Here is a 20,126-nt window from a genome sequence, read left to right as displayed (position 1 = left end):
CATATGCAATAAATCCACGGCAGTAAAGCTCATATAACCAAGAGAACTAGCTAATGAGGTGATCAGAGGTGGTATGACCCCCCCCCCCATCCCTTCACTCCCTAAACGTGTATTCCAAATAAATTTAATTTCATGACAAGATCATTTTTAATTCCACTTTATTGCCCAATCCTCTATATCAAACCTGTCAAATGATTAAATTAGTAATCAAAAAGGCGACACATAGGTCATTTTTTATATTAACCACTTCTGTGTGTGTGTGTGTGTGTGTGTGTATTTGTGTGTGTGTTGATCTTTGTAACTGCTGTCCTCTTCCAGACAGTCAAAAACTTAGACTAAACAGGAAAACCACACAGTTATGGACACTTAATCCCCCCCCCCCTTCCCAAAAGCACAGACACCCACCCACCTACACACACTCAAACACAAACACACACACGCTTATGTACACAAGCACAAAAACACAATGTCACTGACATGATGGCGATCACTGCAGGCTACAGCAAACAATAAGCTACAGGATGGGGGGGTGTCCAGGGTCAACGGTCCCTCGGGGGGCCGACTTGTCGTCTCAGAAATCAAATTAATTTTGCAGAGGAGATTTCAGACTTGGATTCCAACGTATAGCTTCACCTAAAGCCTTCCAACAACTGCTCACTCGTATTTTCTCCAGGTGGTCAATGAGGGATGTAGAAGCGCTGGAGCTTTATTGTCTCCAAGGTTCATTTAATTCATGGGGGGGTACTATTACCTGCTGCCCCACCATCTCTTCGGCCTCATCTTAATCCCCCCGCATTAGCGTTGGCGCCCATTGGGCGTATTATCATAAATGAGGCTGGTGTTGCCTCGAAATGGACGGAAAAACGTACCAACATCAAAACTTCAAATGGAACATGAATTGTCAGAAAATACAGGCAGCACAGAGAGTTTATGTGCCTCAGTTGAGCTCTGATCACCCAGCAGTAAATCACGCACACACGCACACACACACACACACACACACACACACACACACACACACACACACACATATTTCATGCCTGATGAGGCGGTGATGAGGACCCTGCTAAATCATCCATAAGTACCTCAGCGATGCTGCTGTGTGTGATTTAGGTATCAGCTCCAGCCTTGGTTTCTACTTACAGCCCAGCCCGGAACCAAGGCCACCCCCCCCCCACCCCCCCACAAACACACACTGTCTGGAGGACGTGTCGGTGTTTGGTAATGAAAACATGCCAGTGAGTAGATTTACAGGAGAGAGCAACTTGACCTCTAGCCCCACAGATTTATCACCGGTGGAGGATCTAATCTCCTCACAGCCGCAGCCACTGCGTTCAGCGCACAACTGCACAACCGTGCGCACAACAGAACACAACGGGAAAACCCGTTCGGACATTTATCTTTAGCTCAGCGATTGTTCCTCATCACAGCGCTGACTGCTCCGGCAGCCGTCCGCATCTATAAAGTCACAGCTCGCCGGCTGCTCACTTTTCTGTAGGACGTGTGTGACCTTTATGTTGAAAAACAGAGAAAAAACCTACCAGAAGATGGAAGTCCAGGGGTCACGCTGAAAAGCACATTTGTCACCAAAACGTTATTTGCAGCTGCAGTCCGGTCCGCGAGTTCGTTCGGCCTGGTTTAAACACCTCTGATCTGAGAATGTGTGGAACCCAGAGTGGATATGTGCTCACTGGGACCAATAAAGTGCCCAAATCCCAACAAAAAGCATATGCAGATCACATAAATCACATTTGTCACCATGGATTTTCGTCCTATCAAAGAGTTCTAAACAGAATTGGATGGTATTGATAATTCCATCTCCTGACTTCACAACTTCCTGCGGGTGTTTGTGCGGGTGTGTGTCTACGTGTGTGTGTGTGTGTTGCTGCACTCGTGTCTGGGCCTGTGCGGGCTTTCCTGTCTCCAGTGTGTTGTGTTTTTGTCAGGTCAGGAAATAGCATCGTTTTCTAGATGCGGCTGACGGGTTCACGTGGGGATTGCGGGTAATTGAAAATCCAGATGGACGTGCATGAGCTTCCAGGAAGAAACTGTTACCCCAGAAATGGAAAAGCAAACACACGCTCTGAAATGTTAATGGTGCTCATCTCTGCCTGCACACTCCTCTTATTTGTCTCCATCTTCTTCGTCCTCTTCTGATTTTCCCATCAGTCCTCATCTCAGGACTTCTGCCTTCTATTCCCTTTTCTCCTTCCCACTGGTTTATGAATGAGGGTGAGGCAGACGGGGCAGGAATTACTAGAAGATTTGAGTTGCAGGTCGTTGGGGACCAATAAACACTGCAGCAGGATCATCTGGGTGTCACAAGTAATATTCACCACACACTTACGCTCAATTAATCCCAGTTGTGCAATCTGGTAAAACACTTGTTCCCAGCACTGAAGAGGACAAGAAAGAACGATGGAATCTATATTTTCTCTAAAATCCATCCCTGTTACTTAGCGGAGATGAAGCTAGAAGATGTCACGACTTTGTTAATTCCTTTCCTGTCTGTCGGTAGCAGATAGAGCCAAGAGTTGGAAAGTTGGACAACATAGACGCCAAAGAAAAACACACAACAGATGTTTAGATGTCTACTACAAGATTTCCATCTATTGACAGTTTTAAGGGAACATTTTTGTTCCCCTACTCGAGGTTGCATCTCCTTGAAAGCCTCCATCTGCCTGCTCACACTGGCTCTAAATTTCTTTGAACAACATAAAAGCACTTTGATTCCAGAAGGCTCCCAGCAAGTCATCCTGCTCACAGAGAGGTCATGAATGAGGGTCGGACACAATCTAGCATTGACCGAGCATCATATGGAGAACTCGATGTCCTCTGGAGAGGTTTAAAATGTCACTAGAGAAAAGAGCACAGCAGAGAGTAATAGCATTAGCACTGCGCTTCGGAACCGTGCTAGAGAGGGAATAAAAGTAAGAAATAACTGAACTACAAGGGATCTCAATCGGACTTTGGATTCAAACAAAGCTGAACCACAGGTTGCTTCGTCATCACCTCTGACCGCCACTGATGACCACACATCTACTTCTCGCTGCCCTGGGGCTAGCGTTAACTGCTCTGGCACAGAAAATGGAGACGTTCCACAGAGTGTAGCAGGAATGTGCATTTGACAATCCAGAATCCATTTAAGCTCTGCGCACGAGGCGGCGCGATGACAGTAGAACCGAATGGAAAGTGGCGTACGAGCATATATATGCGATGCTTTGAATGTAAATGTGCTTTGTTGTTGATGATAATTAAGCCATTCGCATTTATCAAGCGAGGGCAATCAGAGAGGGCGGTGAAAGGAAGAGAGCTGTGGTGGGAGAAAATGTCTGCAAAAAGCAGAAAAGGATGGAAAGGAAACACAACTTCATGGTGGTGTGTTTGTTTTCCGTGAAATTCAGCGTTTTTTCGGCCATCTATTATAGGCTGCTTTGCACCTGTGCGTGTGTGTGCGTTATGGTATATAGCATTCATTATAATGGTGCAACAGACAAACTGCTCCCTGGACAGACATTGATTTCCACCCAATGGATCCCACTGTTAGCAAACCTAATAGCTTGGTGGGTAATGGGGAGATGTTATGAATGAGCCCCTATGGAGGGAAAGAACAGAAAGAAGGGGAGAGAAAGGAAAAAAGAGCACAGAATTAGGAAAAGGAGAGTGACAACGATCATGACATGATGGGGAAATGCTGATAAGCGGGTAAATAGTAAGTAAATCAGAGTAAATCAATGCTAAATCATTTTGACAAATGAAATGATGGTAGTTTTGTAGGGAGAAGAGAAGAGAAGAGACATAGATTAAATATGAGTTGAAAGCATAGTTGCTATTTACCATTACTGCTAATAGGTTTCAAAAGGAAGCACGTCGTTAGGTGAATGGATAGGCCCTAAAAGACACATTACCATGTTAAAGGCTGATTCCGCTCATTATTGGAGCTCTGATTCCTCCATGCATCAACGGAGAGAGCTATGGGCTGGCCGCTGGTACGCAGACCTGCTGCCTCAGCAAATACACCAGCGCAGAGAGAACGAGAGAGGGATGAGGGTAAAGGCTAGCGGGAAAAAATCTCATCAGCGCTCCAATTCCATTCCTTATTTAAATGTATAGAAAGTAGGGCTGACCCCAATTCTTCGCGGGACTGACAGGTTTGTCGTTGTCATGGTAATCAATGCGGGGGAAAAAAGTCATTATTTGAGTCTCATGAATTTTCTTTGGAGGAGGCGGATGTTGCATCACATCCAAAAGGGAAGCAGAAGATTGACAGGGAAAGAGAATCAAAGCTCCTCTGTGCTGGAAAATCCTCTGCTTTTACCTAAAATCAGGCAGCAAAAGATGCGCCCGACCTGTCAACCATCCATTCGTCTTCAGAGGTGCACTGGACAAGTGGCCAGCTCACCTCAGGGCCGAGGTGACCAGCATCCCACTCTAACCCTGAACGCAGGCGGGATTACTCAGAGAGAACAGGAAGGTTACGACCTTTGACCTTGCTGTGAGGCAACAGTGCTAACCATCCCAACTGTATATCAGAGAAAAGAAATATATTTTTACAGCCCAGCCATGTTTTGTTTTGTACCTAGTTGTGTTCAGTCAGTGTGATCAAACAGTTCACCACAGGAATCTGGATCAAAACTAACCTGAGACAGCATCATACTGGTTAGGAGACGCTAACACGCACATGTTTTGCTAACTCTACAATACCATACAAAGTTAGCAGTGGAGGGAAGGAGTTGAGACAAGAGCCGATCTTGCCTGATGTGTTGAGATGGGAATCTGGGTGATTGTGTGATTTACACGAGTTACTCTGATGAGCGGCGCTCCGCTGCAGATTAAGCGCCACAAGATGAATCTCAGCGAGATGAGCAGATTCATCAAGCGATGTTTGTGTTGCTTTCAGCTCTGCAGTGTTTGCTTTACTTCTCAGTATTCTCCCGCATGGAGCAGCTCCAGCTCTGCTGGCAGGATGTGACATAGTGGAATAATTCGCTCTGGACTTGCATCGTCCAATCACCGGAGTGCCCGAAAATTCCCAGGTGTCACTTCTCTATTATTTCAGGGCTGTGAAGGTTCTGTAGCCCCCAACCACACACACACACACACACACACACACACACACACACACACACGCACACACAAATATTTCATCTCTGATGTGAACATTTGCTCTCCATTAGGCTCTCTCTGGGTTTACCTTGGAATATAATAATGGAAGTTCAAAAACTGTAATGGAAATGTGAAATTATACAGAGTGTGTCTCCCTTTTGCTTCTCTGCTTACACACACACACACACACACACACACACACACACACACACACACACACACAGAGAAAATTGAAGAGAATAGCAACTGGAATAATGGAATAGCAAAAATGCACAAAAAAATACATTTACACACACACACACACACACACACACACACACACACACACACACACACACACAAATATTTCATCTGATGTGAACATTTGCTCTCAAACCTCCATCCATCATGTCCACCTCTGGGAGTGGCTGATTGTCATTTCTTGACGGAATAAAGATTTTTCAAGGATAATCAATGAAATTTTTACATTTGGTTATTGTTTACTTTGCAGAAACACTGAGTTTCTAAAAGGCAACACAGATGAGACAAAGGGTAAAAAATGAGGAACTAGCCGCATTAATTCCGTTGCTCGGGCTGTCTGTTGAACCGCCAAAGCCTCATCTGGACCACACACAAGGATGGGATCATAAGCAAGAGGACAGAGAAGGGTCATACACGCAAGGTTAAAAGGTCATTTGAATATTAAGATCAGCTGTACGAAAACACGTGCAAAAGCAAACAGACAAAACCATTTTCCCACCGGGTTACTGGAGTCGCACCAGTGAACTGGTAGGACATCCCAGCTGGCGTAGACACAGCCAGACCTGAGCCGACCAACGAGTGCTCGCCATCAAGGGTGAGCGTTCAACATTTGGTTTGGACTTATCACAAAGCCACGACAAAGCCCAGGGGCTGACGTGTGCAGACGGAGCGCTGACTGGGTTAACATGTGTGGAGCACGTGTGCTGCCTTCACGAACGCTACGGTGGGAAAGAATGTGCTGTTTTCAATGGATGAAAAGAAACGGTTCCGATTTCAGGTACAATAAGCAGTCAAGATTATGATCCCATCAAGTTTTCTTGTTTTGCCTTCAGGCCACAAGTCAGATTTTGGCCCCCCTCTCCTCCAAAGTCAACCAGCAGTTACTTCATTTATCAAGTACGATGTGGCGCCCTTTAATGAGATTAACATTTTTATTTGTTGTTAGTCAGCTCATTATTGCCCTAATTACTCATTCTGTCATCCTTTTAGGGAGACCAGTGTTGAATAATCGTCCATGAGTCAACTTATACGTCTTCTAAATGTGTTCTTCGCACAGCGAGATCATTTCTAATAATGGCCACGTAATTCATACGTGTAAATAGGATCCGCCAGCAGCTAATGCAGCGCGCGTTTGTAGTTTACAGCTTCAATGAGGCTGGATGAAGTGTGTTATTCATCTCCCAGTTTATGGTTATAAACGCACGCGCGACTTCTAAATCCTGATTCCGATTTAATTAAGTTGTAACTTTGACATTTTAATAGGAAGAGTTCAGAAAACTCAATAAGGATAATAAGATTTTTCCTAACCGATACTCCTGCTCCATACACCTGGAATGTCATGTGACTGCTGTTTGGTTTCACCGCTGACGAGATATTCATTTTTTAAAAGATGCACTAAATTATTACAGCATTCTGCAAAGCCAAGGTCAGCGGAAAGATCTGCCTCAAACATGCCAGCAAGTTGAAACCTTGGTCACGTGACACATCAAAGTCTACCTTAAAATCACTACAAAACCTCACAAATAAAAGCTTGACGGAGAAAATAAATAAAGACCAAAATTTCTGTTTCATGAAGTCTTTGAACTGCCTGTGCCAGGCGGATTCCTCCCAGGAAAGACTCCTGGCTCGCAACGTGTTCACCCTGGAAAAACAAGGGCGAACGGATCTCCAAATATCAGCCTTCCAGAAACCAACGAGGAGGGAGAAGCGGATACTAACAAACAACGGTTCGGCTGTGGCCACAGACATCGTCGGGGGAGCCTCCACCTCCGAGCCAGAAATGAGAAGGAGAGGAAAAATGTGAGGGTGCGGAAGCAGAAATGTGCAAGTCAATCACTGGTCAATCCTTTTCCGAACGCATTCATGAATTATTGAAACGAACAAGCGGGAAAGGCTTCAGAGCTGGCGGAGGTCAGAGGTGGAGAAGAACAACACGCTGCCCAGGAAAGGAAACGGGAGAAGAGAAGGAAGGGGATAGAAGTTGTGTGGGATTAGGAATGAAGGAGGAGGGCAAAGTGCCTGCTCTGCGTGTGTGTGTGCGTGTGTGTGTGTACGTGCGTAGGGGGGCTCATTATTGACAGCATGTGTTACCACAGGAAGCTCCTGGGAAAAAATAAAAACCCTAAAAGTTCAGAGAGCGAGACCGAGATGAGAGGAGGACTCAAAGAAAGACACGAAGAAACAGAGGTCACCGCAGAGTGTCTGCAGCTGCACATCTGTGTGTGTGTGTGTGTGTGTGTGTGTGTGTGTGTGTGTGTGTGTTTAGAGGTCGGCAGCCTCTGATTCAGCAGCTGTGTATCAAGCATGCAGAGCTACATTCAGATGTAGCTCAAACATGTGCAAATACTGAATAATAAACTATTGAGGGGCTCCATCAAAAGTTTCCTCTGGTTGTGACTGTTCCCATGAGTGTGTGAGTGTGGCGGACAGACGGGTGGACACGGCGCTGCAGGCTCCCGCGTCTTATTGGACCGTTTAAATCGCCTCCTCAAAATGTTTTACAGGGGTTTAAAAGTTATTACAACATGGCACCATCATCACCTTTATTGTTGTGCAGAAACGCCCTAGAAAATTGTCCCATTGTGATCTTCTTCTCCCAGCCTCCCTCCGCCTCAGCGGCGGTTTGGCCGCTGTCGCATTCGCAGTCGCGCACGCCAATTTATCAACTCCTGCCTTGTTTCTCTCTGTGTCTAAGCTCACTTCAGAATTGAGCTGAGCAGAGCGGCTATTGTGTCCCTGCTAGAATTACCTATTGATTTTCTCCTCAGCATTATCAGCACTGCGCCGACAGCAAAACAACCAGTAAATACACACACACACACACACACACACACACACACACACACGCACACACACACACGCATGTCTACATTTTTTCTACAATGGTGATCTTCATATGAGGCAACTCCAGTCCCAGAGGGAAAACCATAGGTCAGATATTCTAACACGTCAGTGTGATAAACACACTTTAACACATAACAAAATACCTTTTATTTTTTCTCCACACACACACACACACACACGTGATCACACCAGTACCTCATGAACCTGCTCACCACGTCCATGCATGAGCATCTTATTTAGAACAACAGAAAAAGGGCCGCGCTATCCTCCAATTACAAGGGTAATTCTACCAGCAACAAATGTCACAGCGGTTCGAGTCGGTTACCTTGTCCCAGTTGGTGTCAGAGGTCAGAGGGTGGACAGCCCTTCGCTCGACGCCACTGGCGCCGCCCGGGTTTTGTTTCATGACACTGAGGCGTCACATCATCCGTCCGGCTACAATCGTCCTCAAGCAGCAGAACCGAGATGTCGACATTGTTCCAAATGGTGGAAAGTTCAATGAAGCGTCTTAGCTCCTGCGTTGCTATCAATGACAGGAAGGATACAGCCATCGTTCTACTTAGCACCTGGCTAATTTTAGCTACCAGAGGATCATCCGCCTCCTCCACGCACACATGCTGACACACCTGTTGCTGCTTGTGTGTGGCGTCTTTGGCACAATGTCCTGTGAACTAGGACTTTAACATGTGAGTGGAACAGCCAATGATGATTTCACACCACATGGAATCAGAGCACATCCAAGCATCAAAACAGGAGAAATGGTCTTCAAAATGTTCCATGGAAGTCAAACATTCACACCTGTGCATGCTGAGGTGAAGGTTGGTTTTCTTTTTTAAAGTAAAACCAAGTGATATTTTTTTTCCGAAATAACCAGATTTTAGTGGCATTTTAAGCGCCACCGAGGGGTCTGGGGCTTAAAAAGGTATTTCTGCAGATTTATCCGGCTGAGCTCAGCCGCGCTCACATTAGCCATGCAGGCTGAAACCGCCATATTTTCCAAACATTATAAACGTCGAGATGAATTCAGCTCATAAAAGTGTTTCCCTGATGGGGAGAGGAGCCCACTCGGGAGTCACGCTGGGCCTGCAGTGATACCTCACATCACTTAAATCACCATAAGCTCAGAAACACTCCGGAGACGTTATTTTCTACCATGAGATCAACTCCCCTTTAGATATAAGGTTTAAACCCTCCCACAGATAGATTAGGTTCAGCCGGTTGCACCTTTGATTATTGTAAGTTTTTCTCCTCTCTGTTTGCTTTCTGGGAGGTGAATTACGGCGCCTCGTATCCATCCGCCCCGATTCAGCTGGTGAAACACACACGTGCACACACATCTCAACCCAAGAGAGAGCTGCATCCTTGACAGTGGATGAGTTTTCATCGTGCCTGATGTTTGGAATAAAAACTGAAAGGCTCATCCTGTCATATGGGATATAACGACAAAACTGATACAAACATTACTGAGGACTATTTATCAAAAATATCAATGTAACAGAACTGGTGCGCTCGTTTGTTTACAAGTCACACAATATTTAGATAAAATGATCTATTGAGGTTACTGTTTTCCTTGGATCATGAAGACAGCTCACACGTTGCTTCATTAAGCATAATTTAAGGCCAGAATTTCCTGGCTCTAAATCCAGCGTACAGAGCCGAGCGCCGTGCTCAGCGTTAACCTGCATCCATGAATCGGTGATAATGTATCAGATTCGATGCGTGTATTTCCTCTGTCGGTCACGCTGCCTTGATGAGCCAATCTCACCCTGTCTGGCTTGTTTCTCGCATCATTTCTCCATCACTGGCGTCTCCTGCATGAATTCCTCCTCCTCGTCTCCTCGTCTCCTCTCTCCCTCTCCTCCTCCTCCTCTGATTATCTATCTCTGAGCTCTGCCACTGACAGAGCGCACGGCCAGTTGACACACCTGGTAATGAGGCTCTTAATGCCGATGACCTCTCCCGCTCCTCTCCTGCTTTTATTTCCCGGCGTGCACGCCGGCACATGCACACGCAGGAGAATCACGCTCGTCCTGAGGGAAACTGGTCTCCTCCGCAGCAGTTCTGAAGCAGGCCCGCGTTAAAGCGCAGATACACGCTTCAAAGTTTGTTTTCATCTTCCCATATTGGCCAATTCAGCCTCATAACGATCAAGAGCCGGAATCTGGTTCAGGACTTTACAGGTTTGGCCCGTCTAGAACCCATTACAATTACGTCTGCATTTACCACAAATTAAACCACAAATCTCCCATTTGCAACCGATCAAGTGTGGTTATTTGTTTATTTTTCTGTGCAACAAAGCTGGAGGACCAATGGGGGATAATTATGTGAAACCTGCCTGGAATTCTTTTCATGAATTGGACCCATTTGAAAGACTGAGGTGCAGGTGGAGACATACTGCAGTGACTGGAAATGACAGTGAATTAACCTGGGAGTGACTGCAAACGTCTGAAAGCTTCGACTCAGCAAGCTTGGCAACTCTCAACCTCTTTAAATGGTGACGTTTCTCACAGAAGCTCCAGCTCAGGTTTGATTCGCGGACTTTGAAACGTGATGTGAGACTAGAGGATTTAAATGCCCTCGTTTGTGGCGCCCGGAACGCGCGTTAAAGTTTATTCGTGAATCTTCGGTAGAATGCGCGTCAGAATTTTAAATGCGTAGAATCCTCTGGCTGATGAGCTCCCTTAAGTGGAACAGACCAAGTGTCTCTGCGGGGGGGGGGATATTTTTTAAAGAAAGTAATCCCACCGGCGCGGGGGCGTCGGTCGATGAGCAGGCGAGGCTGCGGGTGTCTGAGAGGGGACTCACCTCTCTGCTGGCCCTGGCACCAGTGACACAGCACCGCGGTCAGAAGGACGAACCGGAGGCGCTGCATGGTCCTTCAGGTTCGGAGTGAAGGAACGCGAGCCTGAGGAGTCCGGAAAAGTTTCAGAACTCTCTCTCTCGCTCTCTCACTCTCTCTCCCTCCCCTCTCTGTATAGGTCTCTCTCTCTCTCTCTCCACTCTGTCTTGGTCTCTCTCTCTCTCTCTCTCTCCACTCTGTCTTGGTCTCTCTCTCTCTCTCTCCACTCTGTATAGGTCTCTCTCTCTCTCTCTCTCCACTCTGCATAGGTCTCTCTCCTCTCTCCACTCTTTATAGGTCTCTCTCCTCTCTCTCTCTCCACTCTTTATAGGTCTCTCTCCCTCCTCTCTCTGTATAGGTCTCTCTCTCTCTCTCTCTCTCCACTCTGTATTGGTCTCTCTCTCCTTCCCCCTCTCTCCTTTAAACTTGAGACCCAGGATGGAGGTGCTGATGGGAAACATATGGAGGAGAACGTGGATCTTGGACATGCTTTGCTATTACCCTTTAAAAAGAATCTAATTAATTTCATTAAGTATATTGATGCTTCATGATAATTTAGTCATTTTTACATTTTCTACGGGATCATCCAATAAAATCAAATGTTTGAGGGGCTCAGTTGTAATTTAAAAAATTACAGAGAGAATTCAACTCTTATATAAATAATATGAACAAATGCCCATAGCTAGAATAATTTTTCTTTCAGGAATTTAAAAAAAAATATTTTTATTGTACATATCAATAATCACCTTTGGCCCAATGGATCAATAAAGTTTATGTAATAATCCTTTTATTAAAAGTGTTTTTAAAAATATATTTATTCAGTCAAATCCCACAGCTTTTACACATTGGTCTTGCTATATGAAAGGCAATATTGCAATTATACTTTTATTTATTTTCAAACTTGAATGCACCTCCAATTCTAACACATCCATTTACTTTTTGATACCCGATCACGTGCATCAAACGTGCGCATTGTACACACTTCTTTAGGGAACGGGGAAGGTCTGGCCACCATTTTGTGGCTCTGCGACCCTCAAAAACTGTGCAAAAATACACAATGACCCCAGGAACTGTTTGGGGTCAGCCAGAGCTCTGAAACTAAACAGGCTGGAACGCTTCAACCCCCCCAGAATAAACCCCAAAGATCCCCGCAGATGTTCCCAGAAACCCAGTACAAGCTGAAGTCAGCCAGCCCCCCCATCCCCCCCAAAAAACAACTTTGTTGACTCAAGTATGAATTCTTTTACAGTGTAGTACAGAGCTGTGGACTGAAGTGTGCCGCAGTCAAGTTGCACAACTGATTTAGGGCTCCTCCTGCTGCCCTGCACAACTAACCACACTCTGAGGTGGTGAGGACCAGCCGGAGGACAGGAGTGGAGCCACCGGTCAGGAGAACTGAGGACAATGTTTGGGCACTCTTTCGTTTACTTTAAAGACTTCAATTTATATGTTAAAATCCTTTTGAGCAGCGTTGTTGTGGGCTTTGACTTTATGAAAACAACAATAAAAAATACTGCAGTATTAATCTTAAGCACCCTAAAATGGGTAGGTTTTGCCCTCTTCTGTGCTCTTCTTCGATGGTTTTTGTGCACTGGCGCCCACACAGGTTTATTATAATGTTACAGGCTTGTGAGCTTGTCAATCATACCTGTGCATTTGTTTGTAACTCAAGCCCATGTGTGTGTGTGTGTGTGTGTGTGTGTGCACTTTATTTATAGGCAGACACTGCAAGCGTATTTGGGTATCGAGCCGGTTTGTGTCGGCTCCAGCTCAGACCTCCACAGGCAGTGACCCAGTGACTCCAATCATGGGTTCTCCTCACTGGGCTCAGAGCTCCGGGCAACCAGGATATTCTGCTGGGTCTCTGTGGGGATGGATGCTGTCCAGGGTGCGCTTGATCACGACAACAAGGTGAGTCAAAAGAAGAAAAAACATCCTTTTGTTTACTGGAGTAACAGATGTTCTGTTATCTTTTAGAAGGTTCTTTCAAGAGGATGAGGAGATGCTGATCCTGACTCACAGTGATGAGCTGAACAGACTCTACTCTGACGGGTCCCGAATGCCCTTTGATCTCACCTCCACGAGCAGTGATGACATCACAGGAACCCAACCAGCTCTGGATGAGCAAACACCAACATCCAGCAGAGCATCGTGGTGGGGCAAGCCAGCCTTGAAGGAAACCAGAGCTACCATTGTCCCCTCTGGATCAGGAACCATCACCGTAACTTCAACCGTCGCCCCTGCAGACACCCACTGGTTTGACTGGAGGAGGTTCGGCAGAAAGTCCTACCCACCTGCACGGCAGCTCGGAGCTCATACGCAAAAGCAAAAGCTTTGGGAAGCAGAAGTAGAGAAAGCAGGGGGAGATGAAGGGAGAAAAGGGATCATCCCACTAAATCCAGTTCAAAATTCGGGCGGCGTCACAGAGCGGCGGGATCCTGCGGCCACCATCACCGCCTGGGAGGCTGCTTGGAACGTCACCAATGCTATACAGGTCCCAAAGATCACGCATCCACCCAAGCAGTTCCAGCTTAGACCATGTTTATTCCCATCCATCCATCCATCCATCCATCCATCCATCCATCCATCCATCCATCCATCCATCCATCCATCCATCCATCCATCCATCCATCCTCCATCCATCCATCCATCCATCCATCCATCCATCCATCCATCCTCCATCCATCCATCCCTTATCGACGATCAAACGCAATGTTTTGAAAAGTTGCCCCGGTCTGTTTTTATCAGACTCACTCCAACATAGAAACAACAACAAGAAAATCCCCACATCTTGTGTGCATCAGATCTCTCCATGGAAAAGAAAACCACAGAAAAGCACCCACCGTGTCCTCACCGTGGCAACCGCTCAATGGCTCGGCTTGTTGTGTTTGGCTGAAGTACTCACATCATGCTGATACATCCACCAGCTAATGAGGACATTTAGGTATTTGGAGATTTCAGCCAACATAAGGACGTCTATTAACCTGGACAACAATAATGTGAGCAGCTTCAGGTGGAACAAGGGGAGTTGCTGCTTGTGCGGTTCTTAGCACAACTTCCTGCTCCCTGCTTGCAAGTTCTAGCAAAAGGTTCTCCACGGTTCCTCCACCAGTCCAGCAACGTGGACACTGATCTGACTGGAGACACTGTCCCTTGTGAACGTTGTGTGTCTCTGCTCTGAGGGGCTGATCACCTGTCCAGGAAGAAGCAACAGGACTTAAAGGAATCAAATGAGGCTGTCCAGCTCCGACCGTGCTCTCGCCGTGGGAAGAGCAATTCAGCATCTTTATTTTCTTGTTTGATGTTTTCAAAATCTCTCAACAACACAACCAAGACGATAAAAGAAAAAGACAGAATAATCACAGTAACATTGGCAGACACATTTGAAAAGAGGCCAACAGGTAGTGTAATTGTGGCATAAAAAGAGCGAGCAGAAGCTTTATCTTCCATCAAGTCTAAAAAGAAAAAGATGTATTATCCGCTGGTTTGTTGATGCCAAAATAAGTGAGTGTGTGCCAGCTTCATAAAGTTTTTATTAGAGAGCAAAATTGCAGCCAAAAATGTAAAATCCAGCATCAACTCTGGCTGCTTCCAACTGGGGAATATTATCAATCTCAGTTTTCTTTCCAACCAGACTCTTAATGAGGCAGCTTCACTTTGCATTCGAACACTTGAGAGACGCAGACTTCATTTCTCATGCTCACAACAACTTCCATCATCTTATCTGCCCCGGATTACTTCAGCTTCAGATCACCCCAAAATGAATGTTCAAATTTCATGTTCTGAATTCCTTTTCAAACATGAAGAGCGCCCCAAGAAGGAGCGATCAATTTCACTTTCCTTTTTCCTTTCTCTTTTTTGGTGACTTAAATGGACATTTCCTGCAGTCTAAAGGGTCAGACCTGGCCGACCCACTCCCGTCTTTGTAGAAGGAGCATAAATATTAGGAGCAAACCAGATAACGCTGAGTTTTTAGAAAGAGCTACACGCTTCCTCAACACTGCTTTTAGGGTGTCAGGCGGATCTGAAAAGACTAACCTGCTCCTCCATCTTCTTCAGTGTCAGATCACCCCCCCCCCCCCCCCCAAAACACACACACGCACACTCCCCACCCTTCTTCATTGTTCTGTTTGAGCAGCTCTTGGGTGTGTTAGAGCGAGCGATGAGGAATTGGCTGGCAGAGACACAGAGGGAATGAGCAGCGGAGAGAGAGACAGAGACAGAGAGAGACCGGAGATGAAATCAAAATCGTTTCCCTCCAACTGCTTTCATCCACCAGCAGCTCCGTTTGAACATCAAAGCCCCATCAGCGCACGCCTGATTCACATCACTTAGAAAATGTTGAGCTGAAAGAGCGAGACTGTCTGTGCCTGCGTCTCTGTCTCTGTATCAGCCACAGACTCTTTAGGCGTTAGTCAAAAACACCTAAACGTCTCGTCTGATCTGCTTTTCAGTAACGAGGGTGAAGGTCATGTTACACGTTCTACAGAGGTTCTACAGTGATCCTTTTCAGAGGGACTTTATTGAGAAGCAACCGCAGCAGGTTAGACCTCAAACATCATGTAAAATCATGATGGGAAGCGCCACGGGCAGCCACAGTTTGCTCATTCGTGAACAGGAAGTGGAGGTCCCGTTGAGCCCAGCTCCTTTCACACATGCTGGATTAACTCAGTTCATCTGCAATCCATCTGGACTAGCTGCAAACCCGGTTCCTTTCTTGAACTCAATTTTAATCCTGATGGACGTCCACATCCTGATTCCAGATCAGCCTCGTGTTTGAATGTTTGTGTAGAAGAGGAGCGGTAATTCCGATCTCTTCCAGCAGCCACCGGATTTTCCAGGGATGTGCGTTGATACTAAACTGAGCAACAGATACATGTTGAAGTTTGGAGATCTTCTAATACCCCTCAGTCTTTCTTTAGGAACCTTTTACCCTTATTTATTACAGTGTCCTTTGACTTTAGGGTCAATAACAACGAGGCCACACATCTCTTTCTCTCAGCCTTTTCTCTCATCTTCTTCCTCAGACACCTTCTCCCTCAGCTCTCTGGCGACTGCTCTTCCTATTGATCAAGGGCCAGCTCTCGCCACTCCTCCTCCTTCTGCTCTCACTGCTCTCCTCAAATTTTGAAGGCGTCGAGCCAAAAACACTCCTCTCGCCTCCTCATTTTCCACCCATTGTTGGTCCACCCTCCTCTTTCCCCTTGATTTGCTCCTCCAGAGGCTTTCTTTTGTTCGACACACATGCTATAGTGACTTTTAATTGATTGATAATCATGGTGGTGATTATGTTTGAGTCTGGAACCTTTGTGTGGATGAATCAGATCCACAGCCTTGTTTTATGTGGTGAGGGTGCACTAACCACTGTGCCTATGTACTTTGTTGCACCTTCTAATGAACAGGAAGAGTGAATCCTAGAGACACATTAGCGTTTCTTTCTTTCACTTTTTTCCTCTCTTGAGTGCACTACAGAAGCCCAGATAGTGACCACCAAACAAGCAACACTGTCAGGAAAAGCTCCCCTTTAACAGAGAGAAACGAGCTATACCAGGCTCATGTGGGGGGAAGGGGACTCCTGCTCCTGATGACCGGTTTAGTGAAGGAGGAGGAGAGGGGAGAGCATGGAGGGGAGGAGAGAAAGGGGAGTTATCTTTCTCCTCTCTTGTCACCCACCCAGACTGGTATTTAATTTGCACCAGTCTCAATTGAATTGGGGCTTGATTGTGTCTCACTGTAAGTCGCTTTGAACAAAAGTGTCTGCTTGATGACTGAAATGTTAATGCTAATGTAATCTAGAAACCAGTGAGTTCAGATATCTGTCTCGGTTTTCTTTCAGGGCATATTTGTGTTGGGTTTACCCTTTGCTCTGGTCCGGTCAGGCTACCTGGGTCTTATTCTGATGGTCCTGTCAGCCTGGGTCTGCAACCACACAGGAAGGATCCTTGTGGCCTGTCTATATGAAGAGCAGGAACAAAGGTGATGTCACAGGTCTTATAGAATATAGACTGTATTTATGGGAATGGGAATTCGTCCTTGTTTCAGGGGAGGTTCCGTGTTGAAAGTTCGAGTCCGGCACAGCTACCAGGACATTGTGGAGGCCAGCTGCAGAGGACTGTGGCCACGCTGGCCCGGCCTCGGGGGCTTCCTGGTCAATCTGTCCCAGGTAGTTGAAAATTTCTTTAAATCATCAAGCCAGTGAACAGAATTACCGAAAGTAGCAACACCACAGCAGCATCTCTTAAACCCTTTAAAAAAAGTAGACCCCTCAAGTAGGAAACCTTTACATTTTACTATCACAGAACTGAATAAGTTTATAAAAAGATAACAACCAGTCGTCCCATTATTCAATCAGTCCTGCATGAAACCAGTAGAATAAGATCATCACTCAGTTTGAGGACAGGGTTGCTCTCTGGTATATTCATTTGCTCATTAGATAAACGCTCCTCCTCCTGTTTTTTGGTGTCTTGCAGGTCATTGAACTGCTGATGACTTGCACACTCTATCTGGTGGTCTCTACCAGTCTGCTGTCTGACAGCCTGTCAAGGGCGGCTCCGCCAAGATTAATGTGTTCCCTCTTGTCTCTGATGTTTCTGCTGCCCTGCCTGCTGCTCACTGATCTCAGATCAGTCTCCACCCTCAGCCTGCTGTGCTCCCTGGCACACGTACTGATCAGGTGATGACAACAAACGGCACTGGTGAAATATGCACGTGCTGTTAGCTGATCAGCACCAGCAGCTGACAGAACTCAGACACCAGAACCGTCCCTGCAATCAAGCCTCATTCTGTCTTGTCATCATTTAGCAGCAGCTGCTGGTTAGGCTGCCTCCTCCCACATGTTGCACGCTGTAGTTGCACGGGTTGAGCCTTTATCCCCTAAAACATCTGTTTCTGATCTATTTCACATTTCCGGGATAAAAAAAAAGACTAACAACTGGTTAGTTATTGCTGGTGAATAGCAGCCACAGTCCTATTGGATGCACAAACTGACTACAGGATTGTTTTGCGCTCATTATTTCAGCCTCTTGGTGATGCTGTACTGCCTGAGTCAGGCCAGCAGCTGGTCCTGGTCCTCTCTGACCCTGCCTGTGGTTCCCGAAGACTTCCTGGTCTCAGTGGGTGTCATCATCTTCTCTTACACCTCGCAGATCTTCCTCCCTCCTCTAGAGGGCAGCATGGAGGACAGGGGGCAGTTCAATGCCATGCTGGGGTGGACTCACGGTACCGCCTGCATCATGAAGACGACATTTTCGCTGCTGGTCAGTGAATCGGTGTTTGTTTGTCTTTTGTGTTTTTTTTCTCTGTTTCTCACAAATCTGTGTCACGTCCTCTGTGTCAGTGTCACTTTTATAGAGATTGATGATAGACTAGCGTATTAAAAGGACTAATTAAAGGAGGAACAAGAAGCAAACAAATGGGGTGATTGATTGACTGGTCGTTGTGATTGTTTTCTCCATCAGGCCGTGTTGACCTGGGGGGCTGGGACCAGTGAGGTCATTACAAAGAACCTGCCCTCTGACCTCCGACCTCTCGTCAACATGTGCCTGCTGGCAAAAGCCCTGCTGTCTTTCCCACTGCCGTTCTACTCTGCTGCCGAAATACTCCAGAGCTGCCTGCTCACAGGTGAACACACTTTCGGTATCAGAAGCATCACCTGACACATTCCTAAATCTTACACCAGTTAGTAACCACATGATCATAAAGAAAGGTTCTATCTACTTGTCTAAATAAGGGTGGACTAATGAGCCCTAACAAAGCCCAGATGTTTCAAAAGATTCCAAAAGCATCTTTAAAAAAGAGCAATCTGATTTCTTATGATTATTATGATTATTGACTGTCGTACAGTCAAGCTGAAGACAACCCTTTACTTTGGTCGCCTTATCAGAACCATCTCTAAGTCAGTTTTTCTTTTAATTTCAATGCTAACGGCCATTAGTAATGCCTCCTCTCCACGCTCCCCACAGACGCTGAAGGTCCGGGCATTTCCCGCCCAGCCCTGCTGGCCCGAGCCGCCCTGCTGATCACCTCATACCTCCTATCCCTGCTGGTCCCCAGGTTCTCCCTGCTGATGGGTTTGACAGGCAGCGTGACCGGTGCCGCCATGACGCTCATACTGCCGTGCCTGTGTCACCTCCGACTGCGGAGGGGCCGACTCACGGGGAGGGAGCGCCTGGCGGATGTGTGTATCCTGAGCACGGGGGTCATCTGTAGCGTCTCGGGTGTGTTCTGTTCAGTGAAAAGGTTGTTGTTAGGACTGTAGGATCTAGGGTCACAGTTAGCATGGGCATAGCTGGGCATAAAATGACAGATGCATAAAGTAGTTGAACACGCCGTGTGATGGCAGATTAAGCATGGCGTAGCTTGCTGCTCATGTCAGAGTGAGTGATAATTTAGCTGTCAGTCATTTTCCTTTTATAAAGAAGTGGAAAAAATGTTTTGGCATCAGTTTTTGTTGTTATTTTTAATGACGCTCCTCGGGCACAAAACTCCTGTTTCAATTACCTCTGACGAGGAGGCGAGCATGGCTGACAACAGCACTGTATAAAGAGAGATCCCCGTTAGCTGAGCAGGTGTGCTTATGTCACCATGATTGATGTCGGTCCAGCAAAGTCTTCAAAATTCCACGGTTTACTTCTGGAAAGCAATCACCTCTTTATCAATGACTGTGACAAAATCACAAATCTGTGTAGTGACAATAAACTATTCCACATGTGACGCAACACAGTGTTTGTTCTTGTATGCTAAATACGGGAGAGAGGACCAGAAAAAGGCCTCTCGCTGGAAAAGTGAGGACGTTCTGGCTGAATACAACAAGTTCAGAGGGCTATTTGATAGATAACACATGGGTTAGGGTTAAGGTCAGGGGCTGGGGAGAGCTGGGATGGCCCACGTGAGCTCTAACGAGATACGAGCTTAAAATATGACTATGAAATATGAATATTTCTTTTTCAAACTGCTACCGCGACATCCATCCGTCCATCCGTCCGTCCGTCCAGGACCGTATGGAACCTACCAGTTACCTCATGGCCACATGTGAATCCAGTTCTTGGTTACTGCTGGAGTAAATCCAAGGATAAAATTGTATATTGGCTTGTATCAT

General features: G+C 46.3%; 2 protein-coding genes across 2 annotated transcripts in view; one reads left to right on the top strand and one right to left on the bottom strand.

The window, feature by feature from the left end:
- Positions 1-11,152, bottom strand: part of lama2 (laminin, alpha 2) — a 91,557-nt gene extending 80,405 nt beyond the window's left edge. The window contains exon 1 of the mRNA XM_057017877.1: positions 10,996-11,152. Within this exon, the coding sequence (XP_056873857.1) occupies positions 10,996-11,062 (67 nt within the window). The 5' untranslated portion in view covers positions 11,063-11,152. The remainder of the gene's footprint in view (positions 1-10,995) is intronic.
- A 1,602-nt stretch (positions 11,153-12,754) lies between these two features.
- On the top strand, positions 12,755-19,746 carry LOC130516544 (vesicular inhibitory amino acid transporter-like). The gene is made up of 9 exons (XM_057017654.1): positions 12,755-12,940; positions 13,007-13,637; positions 16,707-16,710; positions 16,837-17,005; positions 17,072-17,192; positions 17,500-17,702; positions 18,048-18,285; positions 18,487-18,649; positions 18,991-19,746. Exons 1-9 carry the CDS (start codon positions 12,837-12,839, stop codon positions 19,284-19,286), a joined length of 1,929 nt encoding a protein of 642 aa, XP_056873634.1. The 5' UTR covers positions 12,755-12,836; the 3' UTR covers positions 19,287-19,746.
- The last annotated feature ends 380 nt before the right edge of the window (positions 19,747-20,126 follow it).

This window comes from Takifugu flavidus, chromosome 19, assembly GCF_003711565.1.
Source record: "Takifugu flavidus isolate HTHZ2018 chromosome 19, ASM371156v2, whole genome shotgun sequence".
NCBI classification, from domain to species: domain Eukaryota; kingdom Metazoa; phylum Chordata; class Actinopteri; order Tetraodontiformes; family Tetraodontidae; genus Takifugu; species Takifugu flavidus.
Note: the sequence above shows the minus strand (reverse complement) of the source record. Positions and strands in the feature narration are given on the sequence as shown.

Coding starts and splice junctions, on each gene's coding strand:
- LOC130516544 (XM_057017654.1), top strand. CDS start 12,837: ATGGGTTCTCCTCACTGGGCTCAGAGCTCCGGGCAACCAGGATATTCT. Junction 12,941..13,006: donor CGCTTGATCACGACAACAAG/GTGAGTCAAAAG, acceptor GTTATCTTTTAG/AAGGTTCTTTCAAGAGGATG. Junction 17,703..18,047: donor CTGGCACACGTACTGATCAG/GTGATGACAACA, acceptor TCATTATTTCAG/CCTCTTGGTGATGCTGTACT.